The sequence below is a fragment of the Trachinotus anak genome, unplaced genomic scaffold (genome assembly GCF_046630095.1).
Source record: "Trachinotus anak isolate AG129_WGS33_773 ecotype Australia unplaced genomic scaffold, CSIRO_AGI_Tana_v1 ptg000025l, whole genome shotgun sequence".
NCBI classification, from domain to species: domain Eukaryota; kingdom Metazoa; phylum Chordata; class Actinopteri; order Carangiformes; family Carangidae; genus Trachinotus; species Trachinotus anak.
Genome location: NW_027273876.1, coordinates 3,843,370 through 3,867,044, shown reverse-complemented (window position 1 = coordinate 3,867,044; position 23,675 = coordinate 3,843,370). Strand labels below are relative to the sequence as shown.

General features: G+C 42.3%; 2 protein-coding genes across 3 annotated transcripts in view; one reads left to right on the top strand and one right to left on the bottom strand.

Moving 5' to 3' along the window:
* etv4 (ETS variant transcription factor 4) overlaps positions 1 to 13,362 on the top strand; it is a 31,917-nt gene extending 18,555 nt beyond the window's left edge. For both annotated transcript variants that reach the window (XM_071461794.1, XM_071461795.1), the window contains exons 5-12: positions 2,626 to 2,755; positions 3,622 to 3,804; positions 4,139 to 4,590; positions 7,683 to 7,751; positions 8,455 to 8,502; positions 9,501 to 9,673; positions 11,507 to 11,608; positions 12,858 to 13,362. In XM_071461794.1, coding sequence (XP_071317895.1) covers positions 2,626 to 2,755; positions 3,622 to 3,804; positions 4,139 to 4,590; positions 7,683 to 7,751; positions 8,455 to 8,502; positions 9,501 to 9,673; positions 11,507 to 11,608; positions 12,858 to 13,085 — 1,385 coding nt within the window. In that variant the 3' untranslated portion in view covers positions 13,086 to 13,362. The remainder of the gene's footprint in view (positions 1 to 2,625; positions 2,756 to 3,621; positions 3,805 to 4,138; positions 4,591 to 7,682; positions 7,752 to 8,454; positions 8,503 to 9,500; positions 9,674 to 11,506; positions 11,609 to 12,857) is intronic.
* A 619-nt stretch (positions 13,363 to 13,981) lies between these two features.
* LOC139608254 (ATP-dependent RNA helicase DHX8-like) lies at positions 13,982 to 23,223 on the bottom strand. The gene is made up of 23 exons (XM_071461793.1): positions 23,049 to 23,223; positions 22,842 to 22,927; positions 22,676 to 22,742; positions 22,486 to 22,577; positions 22,252 to 22,358; positions 21,773 to 22,108; positions 21,531 to 21,675; positions 21,225 to 21,416; positions 21,043 to 21,130; positions 20,861 to 20,958; positions 19,920 to 20,067; positions 19,278 to 19,459; positions 18,459 to 18,653; positions 18,169 to 18,354; positions 17,850 to 18,060; positions 17,483 to 17,664; positions 17,051 to 17,191; positions 16,733 to 16,888; positions 16,447 to 16,584; positions 16,065 to 16,193; positions 15,646 to 15,842; positions 15,165 to 15,344; positions 13,982 to 14,446 (listed from the first exon to the last, which is right to left on the bottom strand). Exons 1-23 carry the CDS (start codon positions 23,149 to 23,151, stop codon positions 14,227 to 14,229), a joined length of 3,579 nt encoding a protein of 1,192 aa, XP_071317894.1. The 5' UTR covers positions 23,152 to 23,223; the 3' UTR covers positions 13,982 to 14,226.
* Positions 23,224 to 23,675: the final 452 nt, after the last annotated feature.

The following is a 23,675-nucleotide window of genomic DNA, read 5'->3' as shown; positions in this document are numbered from 1 at the left end:
CAGGCAAAAACACAAACACAAAAAGCCGCCTGATGCTCATTTACCAGATTAATTAATATTCCAGAAAGGTCACACACAAACAGAGCAAACACACACTCTCTCTCTCTCTCTCTCTCTCTCTCTCTCTCTCTCTCTCTCTCTCTCTCTCTCTCTCTCTCTCTCTCTCTCTCTCTCTCTCTCACACACACACACACACAAACACAGACCCCTCCGCGTACAGCTGACGCCGTTCCCAGGCCAGGCTCTTTGAAATGAAACATCCTCATAAACCAAGAGCCACATCAAGGACACTGTTCCTGCCATTCGCATTAGTGGCTCTGCTCGGCCACATTGTGACTGGACTTGTGTACACTCTCCGAGGATTGTTTGCAGTTCATGACCATGGCAGAGAAAGAGGAAGGAATGTCAATAGACAAACACACTAGTATTATTAGAGCGGCAGTCATGTGCCACCCTGTGTGTATTGGCAGACGAGCTGTCGGAGACTTAGAGGAGGCTGGAATCCCATCCCGTCTGTCTGGGAAATCTGGGTAAATGCTCTCTAATCCTGTTGATCCTCTGCTAAAGCCAACACTTCCTCACCTGCCTGCCTGCCATGGGAGAGTGAGTACAGACCAAAAATAGGAAGGTGATGATGATGATGATGATGATGATGATAATGATGATGAGGAGGAGCGCTGGTCTGACTGTTAGACTCAGTTTATCATGTCATGCATGTTCCAAATTCTCCATTAGAGAAATAAACATCTGGTTAGCGTCAGGAAGGAATTTCAAGTTTTCAAAGCAGAAATATCTTAAGAATCTTTAAACATTACAGCTTTTTTTAGCACACGAGATTACGTAGGTGTTCATGACTGACAAACCACCAGAGCTGTTTGATCAGGGATCCTACAGTCATCACGACTTTCTCACTCTCAAGCTGTACTTGTAAGACATAGAAACAGAATAAAAATCAAGCTGAGGCAGCAAATAACAGTTACTGTCATCACTGATTAAACTGCTCTTTATTTATTGATTAAACAATTAATTGTTGTGTCTATAAATCACCAGAAAATGAGTAAAATTGTCCAGCAAAATTTCTCAGAACTCAAAGTGGCGTCTCAAATCTTCTTATTTTAATCAAGCAACTCAAGTATTGAGTTTATAATTAAATAAATTATTCTAAAAACCACACATTTTTGAAGCAGGACTCAGATGAATGTTTTGCATTTTTATATGATGAATAATTTAAACAAATAATAGATTTATCTGGGTTTTGATGATTAACTTAAGTCAGTCGATGAATAGTTGCAGCACCAAATCAAACCCTTTCAAATCTCTGCTTTCTACTCCAAGAGCAGTTTTGAAGACAACTTTATCAATGTTGAGAAATGAAGGAAAATCCCAGGTGCCGGTTCAACAGCAGATCCTGAAGGCTGTTTGTGGTTATGTCACTATGATCCTCTTTGTTCTCTCTATTTTTCCTCCTTTGCTTTTCACTTTCTATCTCTAGTCGTCTTGGGCCTGATACAGTCAGCCAGACATATTTTGTCCTACTTTTTTTTTTTTGTGAATGGACGACAGTATGTAATTACCTGGGCTGAGCTTTCAGTGTGGCCTGTGCAGACAGCTCCACACCCACTGCAGAAACACACGCACTTTAAAGCAGTCACACACACACACACATGCGCAGGCGCACAAACGCACAGACTCACTGAGATTACTAATACACACTCATGCACACATGCGCACACATAAATACAGGCCTCCCCAGCTGGTAGTGCACAGCTGCTGCTGTTTACCCTGTCGGGACCAGAAAAACATCCTGTACAGTTCTCCGGGTGAAAACCTCCCCTCATATAATAAACACAAGCCCTTGGCGCAGTTTGAAGCTCCACTTTGGGTGGTTTCTGTGGCCGTCAAGGCAAAGGTCCTCTGCAGCAGTCCGGCTTGATGGACAGTTAGGTCTGCTGGACATTGAGTGGATGCCTTCAGGGAAACATCAAGTGGTAAAAATGTTGCTAAATACTTTGGACTTGGTGGGAATACGTGGCGTTATCAGATTGTCATACACTCTCTTGTGTTACCCTCTTTGCTCAAAGGGGAAAAACAAAGCGTACAAGCGATGGCGAACATCTGGATACCAAAAGGAAAGAATGCCGACACACACAATCAGTGTATATGCTGTTCTAACAGAGGTGTGACATTTGCTTTCATCAGTGCACAGACATCTCTCTGGCCCGTACAGTTGTTTAGCTTTAAGCCTGATTTTGACAGAGGAAGCTTTGGCTGCTGTTGTGTCTGGAGGAGTGAAGAAAAGTGGGCGAGGACACTTCCAAATGACTGCTGGAATGCAGTCGTGTGTGAGCGTGTGTCTTTTTGTGTGCCTGTTCCTCTCAGTGTGTGTGTTTATACGTGTCTGTCTGCTGCCCTGTGTTTTGCAGCTGACAGTCACTTAAGCATTTTGGCTGGCACGTAAAAGAGATTCCTGCGCAGACAGAAGTATTTGCTTCTGCCTTTGAGCCTGTCGACAGTAGTATCGGGGCAGGGCTGAATGAGAGGATATACAAAGCCCGCTCTGTGTGTGTGTGTGTGTGTCTGTGTGCCAACACTCACCTCTGTTTTCTGTTTACTGTCTCCTAACAGCGGTGGCATTTCACAGCCCTCCAGTCACTATCAAGAAGGAGCCGCAGAGCCCAGGCTCTGACCCCAGCCAGTCCTGTAGCCACAAGCAGAGCTTCAGCTACCCCAATGGAGAGCAGTGCCTTTATGCCAGGTACATCCAGGTTCTCCTCATGTGAAGAATCACAGTGTAGTGCAGTGGTTCCCAACCTTTTCCAACTCATGGCTTATTTGTAAATCTTCGCCAAATGTTGGCGGCCCACATCCCATCCCATAACACTACGGAGACCAAATAATACGATTCCAGAGCATGAAATTTTTCTTTTTTGTTTGACAGGTGAGAGATCGTTTATCAATTAACCGCTGCTAACCAGCTAACCAACTATCCATTTGATACAGTTTTTGCCATGGATGTATTCTTTTAGTGCAGACCCTCAGAATGAGATAATAAATATATGATGTGGTTCAGACCATCAACATCAAAGTTTATCATAGTGATGGGCCTTATGCAACTACAAAAACAGTTTTCAATGTTGTTAACCATCATTTCACTTTAAAACAATATAAAAACATTATTTATATTATTTTCAATTTCCATATAATTACATCTTTTCACCAAAATTGTACTGTTTTGCAAATTATTAGTTGGCCCTTATTTGGAAAATTGTTTGAATGTAATTAGGCCAATGAATGGGTGGATTTATTGTCTCTGTGCCTATTAACTGACATCCATTGTAACCAAGAGCAAAAAAAAAAAACAACAAGAAACAGTAATTACTTTATTTTAGCCATCTCAACAGCAGCGTTGCCTGTAAATGACCCAGCACTGGTCAGTTGTCATGAATAAGTCAGCACAGCTAAAACACTGATCACATGCTATTGACCACCAAACCCCCAGCACAGCTCCCATTAGCTCTGTTTGTTGTATTGACTGAAAAAACCTTGTAAAACCAGTGCGACCCTGTTGTGACATGTGCACGGATGCGTGTCCTTATGAGTGCGTTCATGTATGTTTCACAGTGCCTATGAGCAGAAAAGGGCTGCAGGAGGAGCCAAGAGCTCCTGCCCAGGGACCCCCATGTCTCCCATGCAGCAGCATTACTCCCCGAAACCTGCCACAGCCGGACGGCCCGATGCTGGCTACATGAACCCTGCTGCCACCTCCCAGCCACTGCCCAGCAACAGTTACCCCATCAACACCAGGTGACACACCAGACATTTCACCACATCCTTCATATTTTACAGTTTCTTTTAAAGGAACCACGTTATTATCCAGAGCAGCATAATGTGTGTGTGTATATATATATATATATATATACACAATTATTAATTTTTGCATAATTAAACTGAAAAGTAACATTAAACAATGAAAGTTTTATGATGAAACTGCTGCTCTAAGTGTTTAATTCTGTTGTATAAGTTTGATTTTGTGACACAGAGATGAGGCTGGACAATTTTATCACATTATTTTTTAGTTGCATTGACTAATACAGTATGTATGAGACCCTCAGCTGAGCTGCTGTGTCCTGTCTCTCAGTTCCAGGTATCAGGGCCCTTCAGGAGACCCCATGTGCCCCCAATTCCCCCCACCAGGGCAGGCATTTCAGCGTATGCCATCTGCACCAGCAGGACATGGTGGCAGTGGAGCTGGTGGAGGGCCAGGGGGTGGAGGAGGAGGAGGAGGAGGTGGTGGCGGTAGTGGGGGTTATCACCGGCAGCACTCTGACCCCTGCATGCCCTACCTGCAGCAGAGCTTTAAGCAAGAATACCTGGACCCGTTGTATGAGCGGGCAGCTCAAATGGCGGGGCCTGGGCACGGGAGTGGACCGGGACACGGCCACGGCCACGGTCACAGCTCTCACCCCCACCCACATCCACACCCACACCCAAACCCAAACCCAAACCCAAACCCACACCCACATCCACACAGGTTCCCACCAGCCCATATGATGGTCAAACAGGAGCCCACAGACTACACCTACGAACCCGGTGAGTGATACACAGTATATTTAACTATATTAAATATATTCACTATGTTTAAAATGATGCTGCTGGGGAAGTGAGTTCTGGCTCCACAGCCTGTGGGTGAAATATGTCACTGGGAGGCAGCCGATCGTCACATTTGAGGAGCTAGAACCAGCAAACATTTGGCTTTTTTATTTGTTAAATGAAATGATTACCGGTAATCAATGAACTTCAATTCGTTTTTGCTGAAGTCCTACTGTGGAATATTCAGTGATCTCTCAGACTGGAGATCTGGCACCACAAAGTAAAATTATGGCAGCTGTTCTGGAGTCATCACTGAGAGGAACAGAGATAGCTAAAGGATTTGAACATCAGCTGAAACTAATTTGTGGCATAAAATCTAATTTTAATGTTTAAGAGAGCGAAGCAAATAACAGCATGTACCTGTGAAATGAAACCAGAGTCTTGTTCAGTTATTTCTTCAGGGATATTTGAATTGTGTTGGGACTCAACAAAGTCTCTTTAAAGACAAACCCTCCCCAGTGTGCGCAGCTAACTCAGGAACAAAATGTCCAAATGGCAAAACAAACTTTACTGTATGAAGACTCCTACCCGCCTCCCTCCCCCGCCTCCAAACTCCTCCTTCCAACTCTCTGACACTTTGCAAAGAAAAGGAGAAAAAAAAGTATTTTTTCTTCTGCAGCTTCACTCCTCCCTCCCTCCCTCCCTGCACTGCTCTCTTTGAGAGAGAGGCAGAGGAATTTCATTGAGAAAATGGAGGGCACTGGAAAGACTAGAGTCCCTGGTGGAGTGCTCCAGGGTTTCAGGTTGCACCAGCGGCTTCCTTTTTCTGCAGGCAGATGAACTCATAATGGAAAAATGAGCGTGGCCGCAGTAACCCGAACCTCTCACTGGCTGGGCTTTGGGAGTGGGTGAGGGGAGGGAGTGGTAGGAGTTGGTGGGGTGATGTCTGCGGGGTGGGGTGAGGGGGGGGTAGCCAGCTCAGGGGCTTTAACAACAAGCTCAACCACTGGAGAGCACAGAAACCAGCTCCTCTGCTTTGCTCTCTGAGTTTAAAACAAGGAGCAAGAAATATAACACTGCTCACACAGCCTGTCCTTGTTCACCTGTAGTGGAGGTGCTGCAGGACTGACTGTGCACAATGGTTCTGTGGAGATTCCCACAGGTCCTAAAAAGCATGCCTTCCAGCGCTGAAACCAGCATCTCTGCATAATGAAAACCAACCTAGTTCTTTTCACCCACTTTGTTTTTATACTCTCACCTCTGAGGGGGGCGGTGTAGCAGCGGGTAGCGCTGAAAAGGAATAACACAATCTTAAGAAAGGCAGAGTGAAAGTACAAAAGGATGTTTTTCTGCAGATAAGTGCTGGGAGGAGGAGAAGGTTGAATTTGGTGGAGTTTCCTGTGTCTCTGATATGAGTTTGACCGACTGCAGGAGCGGATCAGGCGTGAGAGATCACAGTTTCGTATTGTTTTGTTGCAGAGCTGGGCGGTGCAGGGTTACAGGGGCTGAACAGTTGGCAATACATGAATCAATTTCGCTCAGTCCTCCTAAATGTCCTTGAGCTGAGCTTCTAAATCTCGAATTGTTTGCATGCAAAGGATGATGTGAGGCAAAAATAAAAACATTCATTTGTTGAAGGGATTAGTCATGGGATGCCAGGTAGTCTTAAAAAAATCTGCTGAAAAGCATCAGCATAAAGGAGAAACCTTAATCTACCACCGGATAAATGGAGTAATGTAAATTTAATTAGCAGACACAGAGAAAATAGTTTCTTTCAGGCAGTTAATTGGATAATTTGCGTTAAAGGCTTTTCATTGAATGCTCCGTGTAGCAAATCATAGGCATTAAATGGTTTATAAAAGCAACACTGCCACATCAGCTCCAGTGACTGTTGTTGATTTATCAGATGTCATTCATTTATGGTCATATAATAGAAAGAAGAACCTGTTCCAAACTGTAAGATAACACACATGTTAATAGGGAAATGGTAATAGAGCATACAAAAGAGGTGTACTGAAGTAAACAGCTTGTAAAGACAGCAACCAGTGTTTTCTTTCATGACAGAAAAATGCCAAAGTGCTATTTTAAAAGCAGGCAGGAGACTCCTACAAAATGCCATTCCATCATGTAATCACTGCTATTGTGTCGCATGAAAGACACAAAATGGTCATGCCACTGGGTACACAATTAACTCCGGTGCTCTCACACCCAATCTGCCCATCACTCCCTGGTGGGGGCCTGCCATTTCTGGCAGACATATTATTTACAGTATGATCGAGTGCCGCTGCCCCGGAATGGAGGGTTTGATTTTCCCCCACTGGCATCTTATCACAGTCGCAGCGCTGCAGCTGCATTCCCCAGGAGTGAGTCACAGCCAGAGCCAGAGGCAAAGAGCTGCACCTTTCAGTTCTTATTCTCTCGCTTCTCGTCTCATTCATAACAGTTGACAGACAAAACGGACAAACACATGCACAACAGTCAGTGACACACCTTTTTTTTTTTGAATGTGCAAACAACCAAAGCAAAAATCACACACAGACACACAAAGGTGAGCAGGGCAGTCACAGGAAACCGAGCACAATGCTCCTGCAGAGCTCATTATGACACGTTAAATGTGCACTACAAGTGTCCCAGCATGCACAGAATTTCGCCTGAAGGTTTACGAGGAGGGATATAAAAATCTATTTCGGTGAACGCGGCTATTTGAGACAGTCAGTGATGTGCCCAGACAAAGTGCAGACACTGTATACTGTACCGCTTTTCTGGTCTGGTGCAGGTGCTTGTTCATGGCCTAAAAATACCATCAGAGACGAGAGGTGATATGATAAATGCAGCGTTCGTCCTTGCAATGTTCAGGGTGATCACACAATATCTACACAATGCACCCACCTGCTCGTGCAGATATAGTAAGCAATACGTTTGTCCTTTTGGGTTTTACATGTACTCAAACCTATATTTAAATTTAGTGATTATTCCCTAACAATTAACCCTTTTTGTGCAGTTTCCATTCTCCCATTTGAACTGATGGTTGTTAAAATGCAAAGTTTTGGGGCACAAACTTTGACTTAATGCTGTTTGTCTTTCTGTCACAGATGTGCCTGGATGCCCCTCGATGTACCACCACAGTGAGGGCTACCCAAACCCCCAGCACAGCAACGAAGGTAATTTTGAATTTCCTGTTAGATTTCTGGTTTAATAACCTTCATATTTTGCTCCTTTAGAAGTTCTGACTCCAAATGTGTCCAATCTCCTCGTCTTCATCCCTTTATCTACTCTGAGCCCTCATTGGTTACAGCTCTGTGGTCATTGGCTTACCGGCGTAGAGTGTCCGTATTTCCATTGGCTAACCAGCAGTGTGCCTATGTTTCCATTGGCAGAGGCTCTAGGCTCACCCCTGCCTCAAGAATCCCTGAATAAACACAACTCCTGGAAAAAGCACACTTACTTCCCCGGCGAAAAAGGAAAACAATCCTTCCTCTTACTCCTATTGTTTGTCACACCATTTTGGGTCATTCAAATTCTTATTCGCCAATTGTGTTCAGAACATAGGAGCTTTAGAATGACTCTGAAAGGCCTGAAAGATGTTACAAATAACTTAATTGGCCCTGAAACTGGGAGCAAAGATCCAAGACCCTTTAAATGTTTCCACTATGAAATCCTTTCCCTGTTACTGAAGTGCTCTGGTCCACTTTTGTGAAAGAGGAGTCTACACTTATTGGCTTAACGTTATTCATGCGTGAATGGGTCCTTGTATTTTGTTGGGATGGTATTCAAAGCTTGGCACAAGTCCCAAATGAACAACCCAGTTTGTGCTCGGATCAAGGCCCCTTGAAACCTAAACACAATTCTTCCCTTGTCTTCCAGGCTATCTGTTTGAAAATGACTCTCGTGTGGTTCCAGAGAAGTTCGAAGGTAGGCCTGCTGTGCCCATAATCCCTCTGCATTCACACACGCACCGTTTCATTTGCACACCACGGTCCACTTGTTGAGGTGTTAGATGACGGCAGTAAAGGAGAGAAACGAAGAAAAGAAGCCGTACAGTCATTTCTAGACCTGAGCATCATCTTAAACACATGTCAGAGATCCTTGTGTAAGAGCTTGTGCTCAGAAACTTAGTTAGTGGGTTTGGTTTCTCCGTCCACACAATGTAGGGCTCCCCTGTCACACTGACAACAGAGACCTGCAGTCTCCCATGGTGTTGTTGGTGATTGACACTAAAGGAGATTGAGTGGAGAGCCTAAGGGCGTCAGCACTGGTTGAACCAGTGAAGTGTGCAAGTTCTCTGAGAGACAACAGCAGTAACTTAGCACAGCCTCTCATGTTCCCACACTTGTGTACAACGTATCCAATAACCAGTAAACAACCGAGGACCAAACACGAATCAGTGTCCGTTTACAGCTTATGCACATATTGCTTCGCACTGTATTGTTTTTGTTTCTATCCCAAACAGTGTAGTGAAGTGCATCCACTTCATGCTTTTAATTTCATCTCAACTTCCCTTCTGTTTTCTTGCTGCGTTTGCAGTGATAAGCTGTTGTTAGTAAGCAGTTCATTCAGTTTACGTCAGTTTGCAAACATGAAGCATCAGATTAGATGACCTGCTGATGCACCGGCCTCACTAGAATTCAGATGCTCCGCAGCTGTTACCAGTCAACTTTTCTTCTTTTCACATGTAACATAAGAACCATTTTATAATTTATTGATTAAAGCTTGATGGTCTGATGTAGATTAATGTGCTGAAAATGTATCAAATATCAAACAAACTTGGTGAAATCACAGTTGAAGCTACAAAGATGTTTGAACTGCGTTAGAGTTCAGTAACATAATAATATACAAAGAAAGTATTTTGAAGTTTCTGATCATAGCCAAATAATCATGCTGACATCAAGTCTTTTCCCTCCTTGTTCCAGGCGAGGTGAAGCAGGAGGGGGGTGGCGTTTTTCGTGAGGGCACACCTTACCAGCGCCGTGGCTCTTTGCAGCTCTGGCAGTTCCTGGTGGCCCTGCTGGACGACCCAGGCAACGCCCACTTCATTGCCTGGACCGGCCGCGGCATGGAGTTCAAACTCATTGAACCTGAAGAGGTTTGTCTGAACACACCTTTCCTTTAATCAAAGTTTTATTTTATTTTTATTCAGCTGAGACAACATTAACTGGAAAAACAGCAGGTGTGGAGGTGATGTCATACAGAAATTCACTGATTAATTACAGTAATTGAAACACATTTTCTGAAGTAAACAGGTGCAGTATTCTGCCTGTGTAAAGCACATCATTGAGTAATGAATGGGATATTTTATCTTGATGTTTACTGAAATGAGTAAATCCAGTGTGATAGGCTGAGGCTCCAGTTGATTGAGCAAATACAGCCACTGTCTCTCTTTAAGATCTTTTGTTGAAACTTTAACACCTGGTTAGATGTTGAGGTCAGAACATTTTGAGAGAAAATAAAATGTAATGAATTCAGATTTTGAGAAAGAAGCTGAGATCTTTAATGGGACTCATTCATGTTGTAATGGCAGCATCTTACAGCCCTTATACATCTGGATCAGTGTTTGTCATGATGATGGCTGCTTGATGTGAACCCAATAATTTTCTTGCTCAGAATTGTTGAATAGCAAAAGGGCCATGTCATCTGTCTCATCTTCAATGTTTGGAGTGAAGACATACAATTTATTTTTGGTCTATATTACCGTATGGGCTCTCGAAGGGATAGTGGAGAAGTGTTGATAGAGATCAAGACGTTAATATAAATCTGATAAGGGCGGCAGAGGAGTTATTCTCGGAATGGATTTATGTTAGCAGGGTTTTAAGGCGCTACCAAGATTAGAGCGATTAGACGTGAGATTTGGCCACTTTCCTCGCAGCTCTATTCTCTGATCCATCTTCCATTAGTTCCCCATTCATTATTCAACACATGAAACACTGGATTGATAAATGAAGGACAAGTGCTATCACAGAATCACCCAACACCCCGATTCTCTCTCACCTCCTCACATTTCTCGAGTCGAGACATTTTTGCGATGTTTAAGTCTGCAGTTTGATTGGACCTATCAGACAGCGTCCATTTAGGCGGGTCCTTATACAGAGAGGGCTATACTGTGTTTTCCATTATCTTTTTACTGTACATTAATAATGAATGAGGGTAGGAGTTTTACAAGAGCAATTAGGGCTGAGAGCACACTCAGAGATCAAACAGGGCTGCAGGCTGGATGGCCACTGTGGGATACAACCTGTCTCTTCATGAGTCATGAATCTCAATGTGCCCCCCCACCATCCCCCAGCTTTACACTTTCCTCCAGTGTCTGAGATGTTTGTCAACATGAAGGTTGTTCTATTGTGAAATGACTTGATGTACTTCCCCTTGCCTGTGTGGGGTTATTGTGAGATGGTAATTTTCTATCCGAGTTAGTGGTCCCTCATCAGCTGAGAGTTCAATTTTGGGCTGGGGCTGTGTTTCATGGTCTGCCTCTGACAACCAGCCATGACTCTTATTTCACTGTGAACACTGTGGGACTCTGGTTGCATTCAAGTGGTAATGGGTTACATAAAAAGGAAGTGAATCCACATGTGGGGACTCGCCCTGGTTTTGGCGTGTTGACGCTGTGAAGTTAAAGCGCAGAGAGGACTTTGACTCGTCACCGAGGACCCCTAGTGGTCACAGCTTGGAACTAGAAGCAACTGTGTCTGATTATGATTTTGGGAATATGAACTTGAGGATAAAAAAAACCCAAAAAAAACACTGACGCAAACAATTCTCAACTGTTGACGTGTCATTTGAGAAAGGCTTTATTCTTAAAACTTTCAAAAGCATAGAAATAACCACTCACCTTTACATGAACCTCACCAACGCTGAACTGCCACAAGTGTAACCACAACCATTTCCTTTTCTGCTCTCTCCTCTTTCTCCCTCTCCTCAGGTTGCCAGGCTGTGGGGTATGCAGAAGAACCGTCCAGCCATGAACTATGACAAGCTCAGTCGCTCTCTGCGCTATTACTACGAGAAGGGAATCATGCAGAAGGTACAAAACGCACCCTATTAAAATTGTCCTTATGTTTCAGACATTATAGTCCGCAAAACTTTGTTTGCTCAAGTTTCTCTCCATATCAAGGGCTCCACATGTATAGCAGGGTTTACTTTATGGTGCCACGCTTTGTGAAAGAGTTTTAAGTTGTGACTAAAAGCTTTATTAATGGCTAATAAGTCAGTTACAGTAATAAGGAAAACTACTGGGTTGGAAGATTGTGAAAAATCCCCTTGGCTGATGTTTATGCTCCATCATGACACTTTCAGTACTCGTGGGTTTCTTACCTTTTACTAGGCCATCAGGTCTACAGTTATAAATGTTAAAAAGTCATGCATAAAAGGTTTTTACAACAGCCAATCAAGTCTGCAGTTGTAAACAAGCTGGATAAATGGACTGCAATCCAGATGCTTTGCGCAACTTTTCCAGAAACGTAAGTGGTTGAATGGTTCGTGGAGGGGGTCTGGACTTTAACAGCTAGCCAAAAACACAAATGCAAATTAAGTGGGAGGAGGATAAACACCAGCCAAAGACATTTTCCACAACCTGCAACCCAAAGGTTGTTCCTATTTATGGTTTATAAGTTTGGTTTATCACTTAAACATTAAAAATGGTTCATTAACCATTATTAAGACAATAATTATAATTTATAATCTCTTCATTAAGTAGAAACCATACCATAAAATGATGTAACTGGACCTGTTCTAGTTCTCCTACTATCAATACGTATGGAAGGCAACAATATGGACAGAAGCAAACACAAGGTTTTAGTGACAGCAAAAGTTTAAAATACTATAATATCTAAAAAAGGACAAATTTTAGATTTAGTGACTTATCAGAAAATGATACTTTTATTCTCCTTCTTTAACCTTTATCTAATCTTGTATTATATATCTGCTGCTATATTCACCATCAGAAAACACATGAATCTGTAGAGTGAAGTAAGGTAAAAAGAGTTTTAATGGCCATACCTGCATATTTGTCTAATGGCGTGCAGTACGTGAATCAAATTAAATGCTGATTAATCTCACTAAATCACCATCAAGCACAGCTGCGGCGCCTTTGTGAGATGATAATTGGGTCACTGCGCTTTTGTGACACAGCTCTGATCCTCTATTGGTTATCTAAATATAGAAATGTGTTATGCATCTATATAGCTCAAAGTCTGCACACCTGAAAAAAGCTGGGAGGTGTTTTTTTTAAACATGCATTCCTCTATGACTGAAGCCATCCCCTCTCTCTGCAGGTGGCAGGGGAGCGCTATGTTTACAAGTTTGTCTGTGAGCCCGAGGCCCTCATCTCTCTGGCCTTCCCCGACAATCAGCGGCCCAGTCTGAAGGCCGAGTTTGAGCGCTACGTCAACGAGGAGGACACAGTGCCCCTGTCCCACCTGGACGAGGGCGTGCCCTACACCACGGAACAAGCCCCCCAAAACATGGGCCCCCAGCCCTACTCCAAAGGCTACATGTACTAAAGCCAGCCCCCACCCTCTCTCCTTTCTCCCCGCCTTCAGAAATCTTCCTGTTGTACCAACCCATCATCATACACACCCTGAAACCCCATGCACCTCTTGCACATGCCCACCCCATCCACTTGTATATAAGGCTATGGTGTTTTTGTTTTAAATTAATCTCATTAGGGATTTTTTTTGTTTTGTTTTTAAGAGCTGCATTCCTCTCACATCTGAGGCCTGTTCAATCCATAAAATGACTGTGGTTGAAGAGATTGCTTAATAAATACCCATAATAATACCCAAAGTCAAGTCCAGCCTGTTCTTTTCTGTGTTATTGTTATGAGCCACATGTGGGTACTTATTCACCTTTTTCCCTTTTACGAGTGAGGAGGATTACGGTGGGCGAAACTGTTTTCTAATAATTATGTGATTTAACTTCAGGATGTTTAAAGGAATAATTTGCCATTTTAGGAAATGTGCTTATTCGCCTTCTTGCTGAGAGTTAGATGAGAAAAGTGACATCACTGTCAGCAAGTTAGCTTAGCATAAAGACTTGGAACAGCTAGCATGGCTCATTTTTTACACTGGGGTTTGTACGGATTGAAGAAACAAACTAACATGTTATATTAGGGAGATTTGAAGGCTAGCTGTTTCCAGTCTTTGTGCTAAGATAAGATAACCAGCTGCTAGCAGCGTCTCCATATTTACTGTAGAGACACGAAAGTTTCAATTTTCTCATGCAAGTCTCTAAAAGAAAGAACCTTGAAGGTTCATTAAATAAAGACAGTGGATAAAAGTGCATCCAATGTTTATCTGAAAAGGTCAATGATTGCAAATTAAAAAAAAAAAAAAAAATTCTGAATCATCTATAAGTTAAATATTTCATAGAAAATACAATATAGGAAATATTCACCAGCTCGTGTTAATACCAAACAATGGTAATTAAATTTAGTATTACTTTTGAGTGAAGAGTAATTAAGTAAAGAAAGCATAAATATTGTGAAAAACATTTCCTATTCCAAACAAGACAATGAATTAAGGTTCAATGACCATTTGTTTGGTCATAGGTTTAGCTTTGTCAAAGCCGAATGTCTTTTCCAGTCATTTTCTGACTCAGTTTTCTCTACACTGTACGTCCACCTGGTGTAAGCCTGACGCATCCTCAACGTCGTCTGAAGGCGCGGGAGATTCTCCATGCGTTGGGCTCCTCGTAGCGGTTGTAGAGAGGTTCAAGTTTCTGCTGCCTCTTCTGCCTGCTGAGGCGCGTGGGGTCACCAACTCTGAAGAAAGCCGGGGCGAACTCCACCAGCCAGCGAGGGTCGATGGTGGTCACCTCCCGCATGTACTCCTTGGTGGTCAACACCAGCTCATGGTACACAAGCCTGAAGAATAACGGAGGCAGAGATACAGTTAAAGAGTTAAACAGTTACATCAGCAATAGAGCTGAAATGATCAGTTGATTAATAAATTATCCCAAAGACAGAAAATTAATCAACTATTTTAATAAAACAATTTCAGTCACTATTCATGCAAATATGACATTGAATGGATACAGATTTTCAAATGTCAGGACCTGAAGCTTTTCATTGTCTTTCATGATTATAAACTGAATCTTTGGATTTGAGGTTCTAGGAAACTATACTGGGCATTTTTCCTAATTTAAATTTATTTTTTAAATTCATTGATTATCTAAGAAGATTATATTTTCTTAACTAATCAAAAATGAAAACAATCATTACTTTTAGCCATATTCACAGATTATTTTTCAAGATTAATGGATTAATCAGAAAATAGTAAAAAAAAAATAAAATAAAATAAATAAAAATATGAAAAACATATAAGACAAAGAAAAACAGCAAATACTAACATTAAAGAAGCTCTAACCACTGAACATCAGACATTTTAGCCTGAAGAATGACGAGTGGATTCATTTTCTGTTGATTAACTAATAATTTCAGCAACAATAATAATGATTATACAAGAAATCTGTACAAATTAATCGCTACAGCTGCAGGAAGACACATCCATAACAGCTCTGGGTAAGGCCCGAGCACTGTCTTTGGGATATGAATTAAGATCTTGTGGACAGTGAGGACTCACCACTCAGGCTGACGGTTGAACAGAGTGCTGGAGGGGTGGAGGTACACCACCTGCTGGTCAATCAGGGTACGGTACCCGTCCTGAGGGTGCTTCCTGGCTGCGTTCCTGAAGAAACCGCTGCAGATCGCTTTCTGGACACGCATCGTACTTTTTCCACAAGACACCACGTCCAGCTTGTGTCTAAGAAATATTTAGCCTATTTAATATTTGGACACCTGAAGACACTGTGTACAGATTATGTTTGATTGAAGTTAAATGACAAGTGGCTGTTTCCCTCAAACCTGGCATATATTTAAATACACTGCTGCATATTTCTATATATTAATTACCATTTCCACATCTTATGTGGTAAAAAATGGTTGTTTTAAATGATGTTACTCAGTGAAATACACTACCATTTTTTATTTTCAAAAGCAGAACAAATACACGGGGGAAATCAAACTAATGGTTAAAGCAGGGTTGAATTTCATACGCAGACTACCTGTCCATGATGCTCAGCATCTGCTTGCGGATGTCCTGAGCTCTCTTTAAGGAGCGAGCCTGAATGAAGTTCTCAAAACACCAGGGGTTGGAGAACTTGTTGTTCTTCCAAGAGTTGTAGACAGCCAACAGTGTAAGGTGGTCTCCCTCTGGTTGGAAAAACTTTGTCTTCTTCTGGTCAGCCTGCGCCTGTTTGTCCTGCAAAGGGAAGGATTGAATTTTGTTTTTCAGTCTTTTGAGGAAACACAGTCTGAAATGTGACATTTTACTGAGGTGTTGTTGCACTGAAACATGCTTTAATCCCGTTTTCCCACCAAGGTGTTACTGATTTTCATGAATGAAGCATTCACATGTGTATGCTACAGAAGTAATTCTGATCTGAAGAGGACTGAAGTCACATCGGGTGTTTTAGCTGCATACCTTTGGTCTATAAAAGATGTTCTGAACAGACAACATGGAGACGATGGTGAGCATCTCTTCGCTGCAGCCCAGATGGACAGACATGATCAACATCTTACACAGCATGGGCTCCAGAGGGAACTCAGCCATCTGAACCACAGAGACAGGTGTGAACATACAATTTTGAAGGTACAGTAAAACAAGTATGTTAAGCGTGGGAACCCTATGTACAAACAGGTAGACCAGACATCCATAATAATAAGTGATTAGTACAATAAGTTCATATACAGGGATCAGGATGGGTGAGTCAAAGCTCTTCTTTCAGACTGCGCACTGACTCTACCAGCACAGTAAATACAGCTGTCACCAATATATTAGATGACATTTTTCCTATTCTTCTCACCCTTCTACCCAGCCGTGTGAGTAATCCTTCATCGTCCAGAGCTCCCAGAGTGTAGAGCTGCTCCATGGCCGTGATCAGAGTCTCCATAGGAGGAGCATCCATGAAGTCGAAGGCCAGAAGGTCATTAATACCCATGGCCTGGGGAGGCGAGTAGAGCACAGGATGAAAAGGGTTAGGACATTAAATCTAAATCAATTATGAAAGTTTTCCAGTAGAGGCTGAAGCAGCTCACTTCAGAAAAAAAAATGGAGACTGATTTGTGGGGTGTTATCAAAAGCTACATCACCTTCAGAGACAGAACGGTGCTGGCCAAGTTGGTTCTCTGGATCTCAGGCACGTTGGTCGTCAGCATCTCATCTCTGTAGGCTCTCTCAGTGTAGAGCCTGTAACACTTCCCAGGGCCTGTTCTGCCGGCTCGACCTGACCTCTGCTTGGCCTGGGCCTGAAAAGAACCAGGGAGGAAAGAGATGTCTGTCTATCAAATCACCACGAGTGGTGCTTTTTTCAGTTTTTAAGCTTAGAATAAAAACCACTGATGTTACCAAGACAGACACAAACACAATGTTTTAATTCCAATGATAAGAATTGTGTAAAAATGAATGACCTGTGATATGGGAGTCACCACAAGCTGGTCAATGCCGGTCTTGGAATTATACACGATCTGCTTGACAAAACCAGGATCCACCACGTAGTAGATTCCATCAATGGTCAGAGATGTCTCAGCAATGTTTGTGGCAATGATGACCTAGTTGAGAGCAAAAGAAACAAAAGTGAGAGAATCCAGACAAACATTCATTTATATGGTGAATGCATGTAATACCTGGTATCTGGCCTGAATTTAGTTTTACCTAAACATCAGTTTTAAGTCATCTTAAGGTAACTATGTGAATTCTAGTAAAGAAAGATAGTGTTATGATAAGTGATACTTTCTCATCATGCTATGTTCAGCAGAGAAGTGTTATTTTACAACTTGAATAAAGCTGGAACTGGTTTTCATGAGTAAAACACAGAGTCCTAATTTCATCCAGCACATTACCTTTCTGCTGCCTGGAGGAGCAGGGTCAAAGATCCTGGTCTGCATCTCACTGGGCAGAGCAGAATAAACCGGCAGAATAATCAGCTCAGGAACATCAGGCCCCAGTGACTTCATCCGCTCGTACAGGATCTCGCAGGCTGTGTCGATCTCTTCCTGTCCTGTCAGAAACACCAGGATGTCACCTGGGAAAACACAGAGAGAAAAGGATTCTTTTTTTAAAAAACATACAACATTAAATATATAAGTCTATAGAGAAATAACTAGGTTTCTTATATACACAAAAACACAAATGTAAAACATTTGTTCCTGGAACAACAGTGACCTTAAACTCAAGATGGTTTAGGGAATCATGTTTCAGCAGTCATACCTGGGGGCTCAGTTAAATGGATCTGCATGACAGTGATGAGACTGGCATCCAGGTAGTCCGTCTCAGGCTCTTTGGTGTAGAGAATCTCCACTGGGAAAGTCCTTCCTGGGATGGTGAAGATGGGAGCTTCAAAGAAATACTGGGAGAATTTGACAGCATCCAGTGTAGCTGAGGACACGATCAGCTTCATGTCTTTGCGCTTCTGTATCGTCTAGAGGAGACAGAGGAAGTTATTGTATGTGAACAGGCTTTGGTGATATGGAATTAGGTCATTCACTACTCTTTAAAAATGTAGTATGGGTTGCAGAATGTAAAATACCTTCTTGAGCAGGCCGAACAGCACATCTGTGTGGATTGTTCTCTCGTGGGCCTCATCTAGCATAATGAGGGAATACTGGCTCATGTCCGGGTCCAACAGACACTCCCTCTGCAGCATACCATGGGTCATGTACTTGATTACTGTCTCCGTACTGGTGCAGTCCTCAAAACGAATGGTGTAACCCACCTAAGGCCAAAAATACAACAGGCAGGCTGAAGGGCATGTTCGAAAACTGCAACTACGCTGAAGTGGATTAACACTAGGACACAACAGTCTTTAAGATCACTGACCTCTTGACCTAGACGACATCCATACTCCTCAGAGACTCTCTTGGCCACTGACATTGCGGCTACACGACGGGGCTGCGTACAGCCAATCTTCCCCCGGGAAGTGTAGCCTGTTTCTGCCAGGTACTGAGTGATCTGTGTGGTTTTACCAGACCCTGTTTCTCCGACTACAATCAAGATCTGATTATCATGGACAGCCTGTCGAGAGAGAGAATGAATTGATACGTAATGTGAGTTCAGGTCTATTTCAGCACCGTCTGACTCATTCAGTTCCCTCTTTAAAGATCCCACATTGTATAAAGGTAGATGTCCATGTGTTTTTTTCATTATAAAGCAGGTCTAGGTTCTATATTAATACTGTAAAAGTATCAAAGTGCTCAGTCCACAGAGAAATGCACAGAGCCTGTATTCAGAAACTGAGCCTTAAAATGAGCCATCAGGACTTTGTGATGTAACATTGTGATGTCACAACAAAGCAGTCACAAGCCCAGCCCACATGGACCCAATATCCAACCATGCAGGATTTGGTTTCTCTTAGTGTTTACCTGAAATTGGCTATATTTTTATTTGATCATGCAGAAAACAGTCAGCCAATCAGAAGACAGGTTAAGAGCCTCTCTTGTAATTTGCTGACCGAGCTGTTGCTACTAGAGCTCCACAGAGAAGCCTGAGAGAACTACACTGAGATGGTTTTTGGTTCTTAAAACCACAAATATATCTCCTTGTGGATATCATCATTTCAAATAAAACATGGGAAAAGTGTAAATATAGGGACCTTTAAAATAGGTAATGCACTGAATGTGGTCTTAACACTGCTCTTACCTGAACCAGCTGTTCCTTAAGCTTGAAAATAGGCAGGCTCTCTCTCTGCTGCACAATGGAGAGTTCTGTCTTCTTGCCATAAGACACCTGGTTCCCTCCTAACGCGTATCTTTTCCACTCCGGAAGATCAATCGGCATAGCACCGATGCCTCTCATGTTGGCAGCGATCTGCCTTCCTTCATCTTTAAGGAGAGGAACATCGAGTCGTGAGATGTTAAGTTCCGGTATGATCCATCCCAACCTCCTACAGTCTACCATTTTGTTTAATTAAGATGAACTGCAACGATAATGAACTTCCCAACTAGATATTTTTGTATTTAACTGTGAGTCAGCGGTAGTGACCAGCTGGAAGGAGCCTCTGATATTCCCTGAGGCTACGGAAGACAGAGACACAGTGCAGTGTGTCTGTGTGCGCCAGAGTAAACTCATGATGAAGCTAGAAAATCATCTCCGGCCATGACATTGCAACAGCGTGACAGTGTAATAGGCCAGGCACAGGACAGTGAATTTTGTTTTCCAAATTTTAAATAGCTGACACATTGATTTATTTATATATATATTTAGTTCCCAACTGAAGATTTAACTTTGTTCTAAAACTAAACTAAACTAAAAAAAATTACTCAAGCAAGTCCAAGCTCTTACAATCAGGCATTGGGTCTATCCAGTTCTTGTTGAGCCCGGTGGGGATGCAGTCCATCTCTGCTGCACGAGCTGCCTGCTTCACCTCCCGCCTCTCCTTAGCCAGAGCGCTCTGCATCATGGCTGCCTGGGAAAGGGAGCCGTCTGGATTCTAATGGATGAAATGAAAACAGTTGTTGGTATGATTGGCAGAGATACTACAGGAAACATAGCTAACTGAATCAGTGTTTACAGAGCAAGCTTACAGATACCAACGTACTTCTGGGTATCCAGTCTACTTTATTTAAAATACACAGTACACCAAGAGTAACAGCTGCCTGCAGATGTGTAGCAACTAAAGTAACAAGTATTTTTACTAATAGATCTGCAGGTTGTGACTGGTATTGTTCTAGTTTTTTTTTTTATAGCTGCTCTTAGTGATGTATGTGTGTCTCCAGAATTTCCACTTGGTTACTTCTGAGAGGGGAGAAGTCTGACAGGTTTTAATTTGTCCATAATGGGAATTTAGGATGTTTTTGTGTTGGATATTAACTAATTTAAAAGCTTTAAGAGTAATTTAACATTTCCTGAAAATCATGTCTTTGCTGACCTCCAGTGGTTTAACTTATGAATTTTACTTGCATGAGTATTAATACCCACTGGTGGTGGCTGTGGCACAAGTCATTATTTCATTTTAGCGAACATGTGGTATTAGGTATTATTTTCTTTTCATACAGAAGGCGACATTAACATGTTTACAACTGCAGGTCTAAATTGCTGTGGTCATTATTTTTCATGTAAATTGGATAAGGCAGGTTAGTACAGCAGAACTGGTCTAATAATAACCAAACCAAACAGCCCCTGTGCAGCTCACTTGAATAAGTTACAACTTATATATTTCTTCAAGAAATAGTCATAAAATCTGTAGAGATATACAAATTACTCTCTGGAGTCTGGATATGTACCTTCACTATTTTGACTGGGCTCATGTTCAAGGTCCATTTAGTCTGTCCCCTCAGGAACGGTGGTTCGTCTTCAACCAGATCAATCTCTATGTCTTCATCTGTGGAGGGAATGGTTACGCTTATTATTGAGTACAACTTTCATTTTGCAAAAACTTCAGAAAAATAATACTGTAGAATTTTACCTTCATCGTCGTCTATTTTAGGAAGGATTCCTGTCTCCTCATCAAACTCTGGGAACTCTTCTTTAGGAAGAACATTGGCTGCAATCATCTGAAAGGGAGGACATTTTTTAACAAATACTTTTCAACAACACACAAGGAGGATATCACCATTAAGCAAGTATATGAATGTGTTTGGTGAATACCTGGTTAATTTCCCACTTTTCAAGGTCAGTGATCTTGGTGAGCCGTTTGTGTTCTGTTGGGTTTTCCTCCATCTCCAGGATGCTGGCTTCAATGGGCCGGTCAGGGTTCCTCATGGTTTCGTCTCCACCTCCAGCGCCCAGGTTTCTTCTTCGGTTGGGGTTCAGGTCCTCCCCTGTTTCTTGGTCTACATCCTACCCACAATAACCACAATGTATCTCAGTGGTGTTTGCAAATCAATGCTTGCATTTGTTAGATGTAATTTTGGGTTTGACTTCCAAGCACCATAATTGATGAAGGGGTCTCACCTTCATGCTGAGGCTGGCTTTGGTCCCAGTGAACGACAGCACCTTGACCTTCACCTTTTGGCTTTTAGTGACCACATCAGCCACATTTGCTATGCGTCCTTCTTTCCGCAACTCTGAGATGTGCACCAGACCCTCCCAGCGCTTTCTGCAGACAGTGACAGTTACACGCTACAGGTTAGGATCAGGATGCAAACATCAAAAGAACATTATAGCCACACACCAAAAACATCAATCTTACAAACCTGAGGCCTTCTAGCTGAACAAAACAACCAAACTGCATAATGCTGCTGATTTTGCCATTGTAGATGTCACCCACAACAGGCTCGTCTGGCAGGGGCCGATCCACAGGCCTATCGTGCCAGTGATCCTCCTCCTTGTTGTTGCTGCTGTTGTTGTTGTTGTCATTGCTTCTGTCCGGGCTCGGTGGACGGTCACTCCAGCGAGACACCCGTTTCCTTCTCCGCTTGTGGTTAGTTTCTCCATCACGGTCTCTTGATCTGGAGCGGGACCGACTTCGCTTGCGTCCGCTTTCTCTGTCTGCATCTCGACCTCTGTCACTGCGCGAATTCCTGTCTGACCTGAGGAGCACATGAGAAAAGAGAAGTCCAGTTTTCACTCAAAAGAAACAAAACAAAACAAAAAAATTGTACATTGATCTCTCATTTTGTCAGTGAGAGCCACGTTTGGTTTTCCATATTGCAGGAATCCACTTTTAAATTACCTGTTATCAGAGCTTGTTCCACAAACAGTCGGCATAAGCATCTCCAGCTCCTTCATGGCTGCTGCTGCAACCTGCTCATCGTCTTTATCTATGTGAGGAGGGGGAATCTGATGGAAAAGTAGTAAGTAGAGATTAAAACAAACTGCGGTTGATTCTGAACTTTATAAACATAACATTGATGATTTTCCTCCTAAATAATACTTATTTGAATATTTCACATTAGTTGAGCCTTACCACCCACACAGGATCATCTGGTTTACATAAAGCAGGGTATTTCTCTTTCAGCTTGTCCTTCTCACTCTTTGGCTTGACCTCTGACTGAAGTGCTGATATAAACCACAGAGAAAGAATTGTCTGACAGTTGGCCAGCAGATGCAAAACATTAGCTATAAATCAACATAGGACATATGAAAAGTATTTGTACCTTTACTCGTAGATGGTGAGGGACGCATGGTCTGAATAAGTCTAAGTAAATTAGCAATAAGGGTATCCTGAAACAAAGACAAAATGTGGCTTTAGTGATACCAAACAATTTCATCCTGTCAACAAACAAGAAAAAAATGAAATTGTTTGTTTTACTAAATACTTACTGTGAATTCTCCTCCATTTCGTGTTAAAGCAGCTTTAAATTCCTCAAACGTTGGGTGTTTTTCAGCGAGGTTGATGATAAATTCAGCTGCAAAACAGCAACTGGTGTTAGGCTACACAAGCTAATGCTAACAGTTAGCATTATCAAGCCTGTTTCTAATTGAACAATAGCAAGTTAGCTAGATGAGAAAAATGAAACGTAACGTTACCCAAATCCTTTTCGCTTATTCCCAGATGGTTCTCCAGCTCCGTGCACACCTTTGACACCAAAGACAAATATTCAAGACGTTTTATTTCGTCTAAAGCTGCCATTTTTTTCTACTTTGGTTTGACAAATAAAAGGGAACTTCTTCTTCTCCTTCTTTAGTTTGTGCTCCAGCGACATGTTTCGGTGCCGCGCCCCCTGCCGGTCAACAGGCAGGTAACAGTACATACAGGCTATTGTAGTAGCGAGTACTAGTACTGTGCAGATACTGCACTCCGGAGCAATTTTGTCGTACTTATACTTTACTGCACTTGAGTATTTCCGTTTTAAGCCACTTTATACTTCTACTGCACTACATCCCAGATGCCTATAGTAACTAGTTACTTTTTTAAATTAAGTTTTCAATAGAAAACACATGATAACTTTATGAACTACAATGCATTGTTATACAGTAAACTACTCAACAGTATGGTAAGTAATTTGATTTTTTACTAAATTCATATTTTCCTGCATTGCTTTAGTTTGGATCCTATAGGTAGACTTTGCTGATAATACTTAACCAAAAATTAAATGCTTGTGCAAGTAACACAGTCATTTTCCATTGCTGTATCACTACTAACTCAACTGAAGG